The sequence below is a fragment of the Macaca thibetana genome, chromosome 11, assembly GCF_024542745.1.
Source record: "Macaca thibetana thibetana isolate TM-01 chromosome 11, ASM2454274v1, whole genome shotgun sequence".
NCBI classification, from domain to species: domain Eukaryota; kingdom Metazoa; phylum Chordata; class Mammalia; order Primates; family Cercopithecidae; genus Macaca; species Macaca thibetana.
In genome coordinates this window covers 38,470,975-38,484,310 of record NC_065588.1, presented here as the reverse complement: position 1 = coordinate 38,484,310, position 13,336 = coordinate 38,470,975, and the positions used below count along the sequence as shown (strand labels likewise).

The 13,336-nt window shown below is 37.3% G+C and overlaps 2 protein-coding genes across 18 annotated transcripts in view; one reads left to right on the top strand and one right to left on the bottom strand.

Moving 5' to 3' along the window:
• YAF2 (YY1 associated factor 2) overlaps positions 1–13,336 on the top strand; it is a 1,232,548-nt gene that overhangs the window by 1,018,314 nt on the left and 200,898 nt on the right. The gene's annotated exons all lie outside the window — the stretch shown is intronic.
• The window catches only part of PPHLN1 (periphilin 1), a 126,239-nt gene that overhangs the window by 87,640 nt on the left and 25,263 nt on the right, over positions 1–13,336 (bottom strand). For all 15 annotated transcript variants that reach the window (XR_007717826.1, XM_050749390.1, XM_050749389.1 and 12 more), the window contains one exon: positions 11,196–11,257. Coding sequence is in view for 14 of the 15 variants with exons in the window: in XM_050749390.1 (XP_050605347.1) it covers positions 11,196–11,257 (62 nt within the window). In the remaining variant the exon portion in view is untranslated. The remainder of the gene's footprint in view (positions 1–11,195; positions 11,258–13,336) is intronic.

Genomic DNA, 13,336 nt, shown 5'->3' with positions numbered 1-13,336 from the left:
ATAAATACCAACAATTTTTCTGCCCTTGCAATTCTGATGTATCATCTTAGCCAATCCAAAGCCTGAATCAATTCCAAAATCTGTGATTTCCTCACAGATATATACTTGGATTGCCATAAAGAGAAAAAAATCACACTAGAGAAAAATCACACAAACCAACAGGTTGGTCCCACTATAGCTTCATGGTCTCTAATTTCTACCGTGTTTTCAATTCTGCTGAGTATTTTATCATTGATGACCTCAATCTCCCAAAATATACTGTTTCAAAAGTTTCATTTTCCACCACAATCATAAAGGTGTTGCCCTGGGTTCTGACTTTATAGTTCATCAGTCTTGTCTAACTACATCTCATTGGACAATCTCAATTTTGAATGTAACTCCTCCCTTGAAACCATTCCTCCTATATATGGCAATATATACTGTACACACAATAAATAAAAAATACAGATATTTCTCTCTGCCTTATTTCCACATCCAACAAGCATGCCTGTTAATTTTCTACTTCCTAAGTATCTGTCAAATTTAACCCTTTTCCCCATTCCAACTCCCCTTCTCCAATTCAAATATTCATAATTTCTTGTTCAATCTCCAATGTCATCTTTAAAAGTCATCCTCTACACTGAACACAAAATAAACTATAATCTCATTAGTTTACCTTACCCCTCCTCTCCCTACCTGGTTAATATTTCTCAGCAGTTAATATTTTCTTAGTAGTAACTGCTAATAGGATAAAGCTCCTACAGTGAACTTTTTCTAGAACCATAGCACAGGATAAGGGTTGCTTTGTCTTCCTCAAGCACTTATACAGCTTCACCCTATTTCAGATTATGTTATCTACTTGTACATTCATTTCACTCTCTAGATGGTAAGCTGGCGATATAAGCATGGTGCCCTACATATAAACATTTGTACTACTCAAAAAACATTTGCACCACTTAATTAAACCAAAGATGTTCTATAGTATTGTTCTCTGTCAAACAGTAAATTGCCTAAGATAAAACTTGCTACAGTAAAATTAAACAGAAAATCTACTCTATTTTTTAAACAAAAAGTATGAAAATACTGAACACTACTTAATCAAAAATTTCCATAAGTGAATACAGAAAAGTACCCCAGTACTTTTTTTATTTTATTTTTTTTATTGTTTGAGACAGAGTCTCACTCTGTTGCCCAGGCTCACTGCAACTCCGCCTCCCAGGTTCAAGTGATTCTCGTGCCTCAGCCTTCCGAGCAGCTGGGATTACAGAAGCATGCCACCACACCCAGATAATTTTTGTACTTTTAGTAGAGATGGGGTTTCGCTATGCTGGCCAGGCTGGTCTCAAACTCCTGACCTCAGGTGATCCACCCACCTCGGGCTCCCAAAGTGCTTGGATTACAAGCGTGAGCCACCCAGGCTGGTCTCAAACTCCTGACCTCAGGTGATCCACCCGCCTCAGGATCCCAAAGTGTTTGGATTACAAGCGTGAGCCACCTGCCTGGCCTTTTTTTTTTTTAATTTTTTGAGAGGTTCTCACTCTTGTCACCCAGGCTGGAGTGCAGTGCTGTGATCACAGCTCACTGCAACCTCAACCTCCCAGGTTCAAGCAATTCACCCACACCAGCTTCCAAAGGTACCAAACGCACGCCACCACACCCAACTAATTTTTTTGGGTTTTTTTTGTAGAAATGGGGTCTCCTTATGCTACCCTGACTGGTCTCGAACTCCTGGGCTGAAGCTATCCTCCCACTTCAGCCTCCCAAAGTGCTGGGATTACAGGCGTGAGCCACCACACCCAGCCCCTAGTATTTAAAAATAAAGTATATTGGCCACTTGATGATACTCTTGTTCCATATTTTAAAACATTATATAATATTTTAAATCAGTTCCATCCTAAGATTTATCACTATTATTTTATTCTATTTTGAGACAGAGTTTCGCTCTTATTGCCCAAGCTGGAGCGCAGTGGTGCAATCTTGGCTCACTGCAACCTCCGCTTCCCAGGTTCAAGCAATTTTCATGCCTCAGTCTCCTGAGTAGCTGGGACTACAGGCATGTGCCACCATGCCTGGCTAATTTTTGTATTTTTAGTAGAGACAGGGTTTTGCCATGTTGGCCAGGCTGGTCTCAAACTCCCGGCCTCAAGTGATCCGCCCACCTTGGCCTCTCAAAATGCTGGGATTACAGGTGTGAGCCACTGCGCCCAACCACTAAGGTTTATTATAAGATCTCATAACTACAAGGGGAGAAAATGACCTGAAAACAACTCATCCTAAGTCACTAACTCTTGGTAGAGTATGGCATGTTTCTTTGACACGAAATGAAATAAATCCTGATATATTCTGAATTTCATCTACAAGCATGTTTTGAAAAAAAAAGACATTATAATCATTGTGTAAATACAGAAACAAGGTGAGCAGGTGATGACACACTTGAAATGTAGATAACTTTACCAGGCATGCCCAAATATGAAAGTGATCACTTTCAGAGTGGGGCGGGGCAGTGGGGAGTGGGCAGCAGGGAAAAAGACAGAAAACTTGACACATGCTCTTTTCTTCCATTAGCTGTTATTTAATTCAGTTGCTTCCAATGATTCTACACTTCCATTAGTAAAACACATTTGAATATAAACCACTAATACATGTATGCTAGATTTATAAAGTATATAATGTTCTACAACATGAAACACATAACAACGTGAAAAAAAAAACAGCTAGGGCATAAAGTTCCACTGCCAGTAATAGGCCTGTGGAAAATGGTGTGAAAGCAAGGTGGCCCTGTAACACCCACCCAGTGGTGGCAAACTACAAAAAATAAAAATAAAAAATTTAATTAAATAATTAATTTTTAAAATGGTGCTGGAGAGAGCAAGAAGGAAGACTCATGTGGTCAGAATAATAACCACTTTTAGGGGTGTGAACAAACACAGTGATGATACTGGTGTCAGGTCTGGAATTTGACTTTACCTTACCTACAAGGTTATAAATTAGACTGTTACTGTTTCCTGGATCCTAGCAGACTTCTGGGTCAGAAAAAAAACTTTACCACTCATAGCACGGCAAGCAACACAAGCATTGGCATGTTTGTGTCAGTTCGCTCTGGTACCACGTCCAGGGGTAACGTGATATAAGCCTAGATATATGTGGCACATGCAGTGGGTGTGGGTCACAACTGAGGAACACTGAACTTTTTACACCAAGCAATAAGCAAGCCTGCTATTTGACAAACCGGGAGACATTACTGTGGCCTTCAAGATTGCTCATTACGCCGGGCGCAGTGGCTCAAGCCTGTAATCCCAGCACTTTGGGAGGCCGAGACGGGCGGATCACGAGTCAGGAGATCGAGACCATCCTGGCTAACACGGTGAAACCCCGTCTCTACTAAAAATACAAGAAAATTAGCCGGGCGAGGTGGCGGGCGCCTGTAGTCCCAGCTACTCGGGAGGCTGAGGCAGGAGAATGGCATAAACCCGGGGAGGCAGAGCTTGCAGTGAGCCGAGATCGCGCCACTGCACTCCAGCCTGGGGCACAGAGCAAGACTCCGTCTCAAAAAAAAAAAAAAAAAAAAAAAAAGATTGCTCATTACAAACACATCTCTGAGAACTACCCTGAATAATGAGTGAACAGAGTCTTGCATATCTCGACAAGATGTGCAGAAGTGTAAGACACCCACAGAGGACTGTCTCTCCTAACAACTGGGAGCCAGATTTCCCACAGATGGAAAAAGGAGATAAAAGTATGAAATAAAGGAAAAGGTACTGCCATGATCTCATAGTCATGAATACATATAAACACTGTATAAAAATAAATGCAGAACTAAAAGTCTGTGTGTGTCTGTGTGTTCAGATTCTTGGCTTCAAAAAATCACTCTCCACTACAGAAAGCCTGTGTTCCTTGGAGAAACACCTGCATTTAGAGTGAGGCAGAGAAGCCTGAGACTGAAACATCTTGTGTCAGAAAGAGGTGACCAAAGAATGATGTCGACATGTCAAAACAACACAGACGACCCTGGTTTGGTGATGGATTCTTAGATATGACACCAAAAGCATGAATAACAAAAGAAAAAAAATAAATTGGACTTCATGAAAATTTAAAATGTGCATCAAAGAACATTATCAATAAAGCAAAAAGACAATTAACAGAATGGAAGAAAATATTGCAAATCATGTATCAGGAATAGCTTAATATCATACTCCTAAAATTCAACAACAAAAAGACAAAAAACCCAGTTTAAAAAAAAAAAAATCAAAAAACTCAAAACAGACATTACTCCAAAGATATACAAATGACCAATAAGCACAAGAAATGATGTTCATCATCACTAGTCTCATTAGGAAAATGCAAATCAAAACCACAATGAGATACGACTTCATGCTCACAAGGATGGTTACACACACAGACACAGACACAGACACAGACACACATGGAATATAACAAGCATTGGCAAGAATGTAGAGCAACTGGGAACCTTCTACATTGTTAACAGGAAAGTAAAATGGTGCTGCCACTATGGAAAATGGCTTGGTGGTTCCTCAAAAAGATAAGCATGGAATTACCATATGATTCAGTAATTCCACTCTTACAAATGTACCCAAAAAACTGAAAACACGGACTCAAAAGAGATATTTGTACGCCAATATTCACTGTAGCATTTATTCACAATGCCAAAAGTTGAAAACAATTCAAATGTGGGTTTCTGTACCCACTAGAATTAAATTAATTCTATTCAACACTGTCAATAGAATTAATGCTCATGAATTGTGTACTTAAAAATTACGTAAATGGCATACTTTATTGTGTTATATATATTCTGTCACAAGAAAATATTTGAAAAACAAAACCAACCAACCAACCACAGAAGCTAACTTGAAGGGACTCTCACTGGCCAAATTTGAGCATCAAAATAGTGACAGCAATGAATTACAACCCACTGAATAAAATAGGAATCTATTAGTCCATACATACATAAACAAAGTTTTGTCTGTTTTAAGGGGGTAAAGAGGTGAAGAGAAAGTTCTTCCTTACAATAGAACGCCAGCATAATAAATATAGAAAGAATGGGCTAACCACCCATTAAAACCCATCATATTTGTTTAGTAGGGTTGGACTGCCGTAACAAATTATCATAGGCTTAAACAACAAACTATTTATATTTCTCATAGTTCTGGAGCTGGGAAATCCAAGATCAAGGTACGAGCAGATCTGGTGTCCAGTGAGGACCTTCTTCTTGGTTTGACAATGGTTGTCTTCTCATTGTATCCTCACATGGTGGAGAGCAAGCTCTTATGTCTCTTCTCAATAAGGTACCAATCCCATTCATGAGGAATCCACCTTTACGACCAAATCTTACCTCCCAAAAGGCCTACCTCCTAATACCATCACAGTGGGGAGCTAAGATTTCAACATGAATTTGAGGGGACATAAATACTATGTCCATAATATTAATAATTAACTCGGGCAAAACCATCAGTGGATGCTAAAACTAGCAGCTGAAAGTGAACAAGAAATGATACAATCACATAGTTTCAAAGTATCTCCACACAAAGCAATTTCAGAGGGAAGGACAACTTAATAGTAAAGAAACTTTGCAGACTCCATTTTAAACAAGTGATAAAAGTCAAAGATACCAATAAGGGCACAAACCAACAACACGTGCAGCCTATAGGAAGAAAAAGAATTCAGCGGCTGGGTGCCGTGGCTCATGCCTGTAATCCAAGCACTTTGGGAGGCCAAGGCAGGCAGATCACGAGGTCAGGAGTCCGAGACCAGCCTGGCCAACATAGTGAAACATCGTCTCTACTACAAATACAAAAATTAGCCAGGTATGGTGGCACACGCCTGCAGTCCCAGCTACACGGAGGCTGAGGCAGGGGAATCACTTGAATCTGGGAGGCAGAGGTTGCAGTGAGCCAAGACCACGCCACTGCACTCCAGCCTGGGTGACAGAGTGAGACCTCGTCTCAAAAAAAAAAAACCAAAAAAAACTTAGCATCACTTCAGGAACAGTCCTGGCAAAAACGTACAACCTAGACCTAATCTCTAATCATGAAGAAATACAAGACAAACCTAAACTGAGAAAGAAAAAAAACAACTTGCCCTGTATTCATCTTGCCAAAAACAATAAACCATAAAAATCAAGAGAAGACTAAGGAGCTGTTCCAGATTGAAGAAGCCTATGAAAATGTGATTTGTGAGCCCAGATTAAATTTTTTTGCTATAAAGCACATTACTGGCGGCATTTCTGGAGACATTAATGAAATCTCTAGTGAAGGGTTACAGGAGTTCTTTCAGTTATTCTCGCAATTTTTCTTTTCTTTCTTTTTTTTTTTTTTTGAGACGGAGTCTCACTCTGTTGCTTAGGCTGGATGGAGTGCAATGGGTGATCTCAGCTCACTGCTGCCTCCATCTCCTGAGTTTAAGTGATTCTCCTGCTTCAGCCTCCCGAGTAGCTGGGACTACAGGTGTGTGCCACCACGCCTGACTAATTTTTGTATTTTTAATGGAGATGAGGTTTTGTCATAATGGCTAGGCTAGTCTCAAACTCCTGACTTCAAGTGATCCACCTGCCTCAGCCTCCCAAAGTGCTGGGATTAAAGGCCTGAGCCATCGTCCCTGGTCAGTTTTTCAAATCTTTTAATATTTTCTTCCTACAGGACAAAGAATCACTTTGTACACCCCACTGACAGAAACAAAAACACTGACATGGCTTTCCTAATTGCTCAGAACATTACCAACAGATACAACTATTCTCTTTGCATGGTTTACAATGCATTAAATCTTTTTCTACAACAACAGCTATTTTCTGTTCACAAAGTCTTTCAAGTAGGAAAGCTTCAGTGAGCCCACCTGATATAGAGACTAGCTTACAGAAGCCAGATAGATGCCAGGCAGTAAAAGCTATAGCTACTGTGATAGCATAAAACCTGAGACATTATTGAAGATACTCAAACATCAAGTGAAGACATAGGCAGATATGGACAATACAAATACTCTCTATTCCCTGCTTTTTCTTCGTAAAAATTATGTTTTGTTATTTGTTAAATATGTATAATTCATATTAAAATGTAGGCTACATGAAGTTGAAGGCTTTATATTCCCAAAGACTAGAAGAACATCTGACACATCAGACACCACAAGAAATATTTAATAAATGAATGAATATACCATCCAGAATGAACTCCATACCCTGAAAACAGAGAATATACCTTGTTTTAATGCCCATGGTATAGTTATGGAAGCTGATCAACTAATGAACCATTAATAATCATGGATTTTAAAAGTAAAATTACAGTACAGGCAACACTATCATCACAGAATAATTAGAATACAGTATGTCAGAATCTGTGTAAATTACTATATATCAGAATCATGGGATACAGTTATGGCACTACTTAAAGGAAATTTCAAACTACTTACATTAAATAAGAAAAATAAACTATCCAAATTAAAATGTTAAGATTTTTATTAAAAACAAATAAAACACATGTGTAAAAGCATTTTTAGCAGGCAAACTGACATCTATTAATATTTACAATATATATATATACCCACTGACCCAGAAATTCTGCTTCTAGTAACCTATCTTATAAAAACTAAAGTACTAATTCATGAAAATATTATGTACCAGAATTTACTGCAGCACTGTTTTGTACTGTAAACAGAGTGACTAGCTAAATTATTTGGCATATCCTCACCATGAACTATTACTTGGCCATTAAAAAGACTCAATTTGGTTGGATTATAGGCTCATGCCTATAATCCCAGCACTTTGGGAGACCAAGGCAGGAGGATCGCTTGAGCCCAGGAGTTCAAGACCATCTGAGGCAATAAAGTGAGACCTCATCTCTACAAAAACGTTAAAAAATAAAATAAAATAAAATAGATGGGTATGGTAGTGCACACCTGTGGTCCCAGCTACTCGGCAGGCTAAGGCAGGAGGAATGCTTAAGCCTGGCAGTTCCAGGCCACAGTGAGCCGTGATCACACCATTGCACTCAAGCCTGGGCAACAGAACTTTGTCTCAAAAAAAAAACAACAAAAAAGACTCAGTTAAACAATCAAAAACCCTAAATGTTTATGAATATAGAGAAAAATATGGAAGAATTTATACCAAGATGTTATCATGGCTGTGGCGATTAGAGATGTATGTATGTGTTTTTATTTCATTTATGTGAAATTTTATATGCATACACAAAATGTTTTTTAAAAAAGACAGGAAGAGAAAAATAAAATTAACATAAAAACTGTTATTTTACAAACTGAAAAATCACAATGGCAAAGATATAGAATCAACCTAAATGTCCATCAATGGATGACTGGATAAAGAAAATGTAGTACATACAGACAATGGCATACTATTCAGCCATAAAAAAGAATGAAATCATGTCTTCTGCAGCAACATGGATGGAACTGCAGGCCATTATCTTAAGTGAAACAACTCAGAAACATAAAGTCAGAGACTGAATGTCCTCACTTCTCACTAATAAGTGGGAGCTAGATAATGTGTACATATGGACATAGAGAGTGGAATGAGAGAAAAGAGAGACTTGGAAGGGTGGGAGGCGACTGAGGGATGAGAAATTACTTAATGGGTACAATATACATTATTCAAGTGGTGGGATACACTAAAAACCCAGACTTCACCACTACACAATATATTCATGCAACAAAACTTCACTTGTATCCATTAAAATTATACAAATAAAAAATAATAAAAATAAATAAAAACAATTAAGTTAAAATAAATTTATTTGCAGATATTTCTTTGGAGGAGAAAGATAAGCCACTAGATGATCTAATTTTTCAAAGTGTTTTACAATTCTGCTTTTCACATAGGTCTTAATTATATCAGACATTATCTGGATATATCAGGCTCCAGTGTCACGTTTTTTAAATGTTTATCCCAGCACACTATTTATTGAAAAGTTCATTCTTTCTCCATTGGATTTGTAATGCCACTGCTACTATATCCCAAACTCCAGATATATTTAGATTTATTTGCAGATTCTGTTTCACTGGTCTATTTGACATCAATAGTACAACACTGTTTACATCACTACAGCTTTATAATTACGCACATATGGTATCTTGAGTCTTCACGTGTTTTTCAAGGCATTTTTGCCATTTAGCCCTTTACTCTTTCATATTACTTTTAAAAATCAACTTGTCAACTTCCATGCAAAATAAAAAATAAAAAAATTTTGATTTTTGACTGGAACCAAATTAAATTATCACCTTAATTTGAGGAGAACTGATATTTATATGACATTGAGTCTTCCTAGCTAAGGATGTCATGATTCTCCTTTTACTCTGATTTACTTTTATTTCCTTTAGAAATGACTTGTAATTTCCTTATATAGGTCTCACACACTTTTGGTGTGTTTATTCCTATTATTCATTACAGTTTTTATGGTAAAGTATTTTGAAAACAAATTTTCTAATTTATGCTGATAGCTGATCTTATTACATTGAACCTTGCTAATTTCCTAATAGTTCTTGTAGTCTATAGACTTTCCTAGATTTTCTGCATAATTATATTATCTTTAAATAATTGTGTTTTTCATTCTAATTCTTACAACTTATTTATTTTTCGCTTTACTGTAGGGGTTGTTACCATGTTGAGTGGAAGCAGTGACTAGGTGTCATTGTTTGGTTCTGATTTTAAAGCAAATGTTTCTAACTTTACCACTCAGTATAGCAAATGCCCAATTACCCAGTCAAGGAAATTCTCTTTCCATTCCCAGCTGGCTATTTTTATAACTACTCAGTGATGAATTTTATCAAAGCATTTTTTTCAGCATCTATTCTATTACTTCTTTTGGAAGAAACAGTCTGCCATGGGTTCTGAATGTCCCTGCACATAATTGCCATGTATGTCAAATTCCAAGACCAAACTATCCACTGACACTGAACAGTTTCTGAGGCTGGTTACAGAGACGATTAAAAAGGTTAAGGTGACCACAATGTGACTACCATGGCAGGTCACTCCCAGGGAAAAGAGGACTAACTTGCTTTCTGCTTTCTACAAAAGGTACCAAGCTCTTGACCCTGGGTTCCACAGCCACAGTGTATCCCACTGTGTGCATAGCCACCATCTCTGCCTATCACATCGCCCTGTGGGATTTGGGGACAGGGAACCTGCACTACAATCCTGATCCTCTTGCTGACTGCTGTGCTGTGAATAAAAATCTGTCTTGCTCTGATTCACCGAATCTTGTCTACTTTTGGCATCTATGAAGTTGTGACAGTTGATGCCTTGCCACTCTCTATGAGACTGGTGTTATTTTCCCTGATAGTTCATAAGAAATCTTTACAAGGCTCCTTTTACAACTTCCAATACCACCACTGTGATGTCATTTAAAAACAAAAACTATCAATCGATTTAAATGTGTCCATCGTTTCCTTCCCACAACTATTCTATTAGATGCCCTCTATAAGTAATCAAAGCCAACAATGATGGAGGCCCTTGCAAAATGTGTTTCCCAAAAGAACTTTATTAAAGAAACTGAGATAATGCCTTACGATACTCTTTGTAAGAACCCAAGTATTTCCAGAATACTTCTGAAAAAATGCCTTACTTTCTAATTAAGCAAACCTATCAAATTAAGTTCTAATTAAGTAAACCTCATAATCCATACCACACATTAATTTAATAATTAACTTGCAAAACTACATCAATAGTTTTTTGTTTTTTTTTAAAGACAGAGTCTCACTCTGTTGCCCAGGCTGGAGTGCAGTTGCATGATCTCAGCTCACTGCAACCTCCACCTCCCAGGTTCAAGCAATTCTCCTGCCTCAACCTCCCGAGTAGCTGGGATTACAGGCGACCACCACCATGCCTAGTTAATTTTTTTTTTGTACTTTTAGTAAAGGCGGGGTTCTACCATGTTGGCCAGGCTGGTCTCGAACTCCTGACCTCAAGTGATTTGCCCACCTTGGCCTCCCAAAGCACAGAGATTACCAGTGTGAGCCACCACACCAGGCCCAAATATTTTTAAATATATTTTTTATGATTTACAAAATGCCAAGAGATGTGGAACACTAGTTATCAGTGCTATTATACTGCATAGTCACATAAAGAATATAATGCTTGTTGCTTTCAAACTTTAAAATCCCAGTAAAATATTTCATCTATGTGCTTGAGTCTATATTTCAAAAGCAGACATCTCGATGAGTCAAGTATCAAAGTACTTATGCTATTATTTTTATCCTTTTACCTGTATTCAGGTTGCCTGCTTGCAGAATGATCATCTCTTGTCCATCTATAGCCAGATTCATCCTGTAACATAAAAAAGCTACTTAGCTATTTGTTTACATTATTTTGGACAAGTGGGAAATATGTAACAATACTACCAGAAACTAGTCTAAATTTCCCTCAACTTCAAAGGCATTTAAAGGAAAAAACATTCAGCAAGTCATCCATTTCAACAACTGAAAGAGTAGACTGACTGAGAACCTGTGGTACCATTTATCTCTATTAAAATGCTTAAATTATTTCTTTGGTAGACTCAAACCACCTAATTGCCAAAGACACATATATCAATATCACAACAGTAAAGGGCTATTTGAGGACATAGTCTAAATTTAATAAAGCACACATTTCTCAACCTCACATTTTTCCTTCTGTCAAGTTCTCTCACTAATTTTCAGATTCAAGCCCAATGAAAAACTTGCCACTTTCCCATTTTCCTGCTCAAGTTTTATTTTCTCACCTTATTTTCAATTAAAAACCAAACTGGAAACAATATAAGAAACTGTCACTTACTGATAATCTGTATCAGAATAAGATTTAAATTTAGTTAAGTTTAAATAAATTTAAAATTAATCAAATAAAGCACATTTTGTTCTCTAAGACAGACATATATGCAAAGGTGCATCAAAAAGAACCATATAGCAATCCACACCAAATTACTTTAAAATTACACATAGAATTGGCTGGGCATGGTGGCTCACGCCTGTAATTCCAGCACTTTGGGATGCCGAGGAGGGTGTATCACTTGAGGTCAGGAGTTCAAGACCAGCCTGGCCAACATGGTGAAACCCCATCTCTACAAAAATTAGCCAGGCACGGTGGTGTGCGCCTATAGTCCCAGCTACTTGGGAGGCTGAGGCAGGAGAATTACTTGAACCCAAGAGCTGGAGGTTGCAGTGAGCCAAGATCGTGCCACTGCACTCCAGCCTGGGCAACAGAATGAGATGCTATCTCAAAATATAAATAAATAAAATTATACATAGAATAATACAATATGCAAATTATGTATCAGGAAAATGGATTCATCTAAAATAAATCTTCCTCTTTAGCATCACATACCCTATTCTTATATAAAATATAATCATTTTCCATCTCAATATTAAATATAAACACAATTCGAAACTTAACTGCAATAATAAAATATTAAATCAAGTAATCTGCTTGCATTACATAACTGAACTCTAGATAAGAATTAGTGTCATGAGAGTCTTAAGGATCACAAGCATGCTTGTTGTCTGTTTGAAGGGAATTTAAAAAAAAAAAGTTACACACACAAAAGTATAAAGACAAATACAACTGGTAACAATATTAGAAAAAACTGCCATTGAAGCTCTATTATGCTACAAGTTTTTAGGAAAAAAAATCATTTTCATGAGATTTCAAATACAAACTGGTCCAATGAATAGAAAACTCACATAGCGTTTTCATAAAAGCGGTAACAAATGAGAGGGTGCACTAAAATCTCAAACTTTCACCACTATTCAACTCATCCATGTAACCAAAAGCTACTTGAATCCCAAAAGCTACTGAAACAAAATAAAAATTTAATAATAAAGTAAATATGAGGGCCACAAAAAAGAAACAGCATGACATACAAAAACTGAATAAAATAAAAATCAATTCTGTGAAAAGTAAGAAAGCTATAAAACCCCAAACTTTAGAAACAAACACAAGAAAACATTGAATAGTCTCATGACAACTTTGGAATTGTTAGGGGTCACTATGACGCAGTCGGAAGAAAAACCAGACCCCCATACATACCCATCCTGAGTAAATCACCTTACCTCCATTTCTTCAAGCGTAAAATATGAAAACTAATTCCAACAGCCAAAGTGAGGTCAAAATATTTTATAAACAGGGTTTGAATATGTACTGTTAATAGTCATATTATACAGTAGGAAAGGTGGGGAAAGAGAAAAGGTGGAGAAAAAAGAGAAAAGGTAGGAAAACAACCTAACTGAGGAATACTGAAAACATGCAAGGTGGGACAGAGGAATTCCATCAAGGAATAGTATTAAGTTCAATTACAGATTACTGCAACATTAAATACACACTTCTAGATTATTAAGAATGCTCAAGAGAAACAAGTTGTAATCATAATAATAG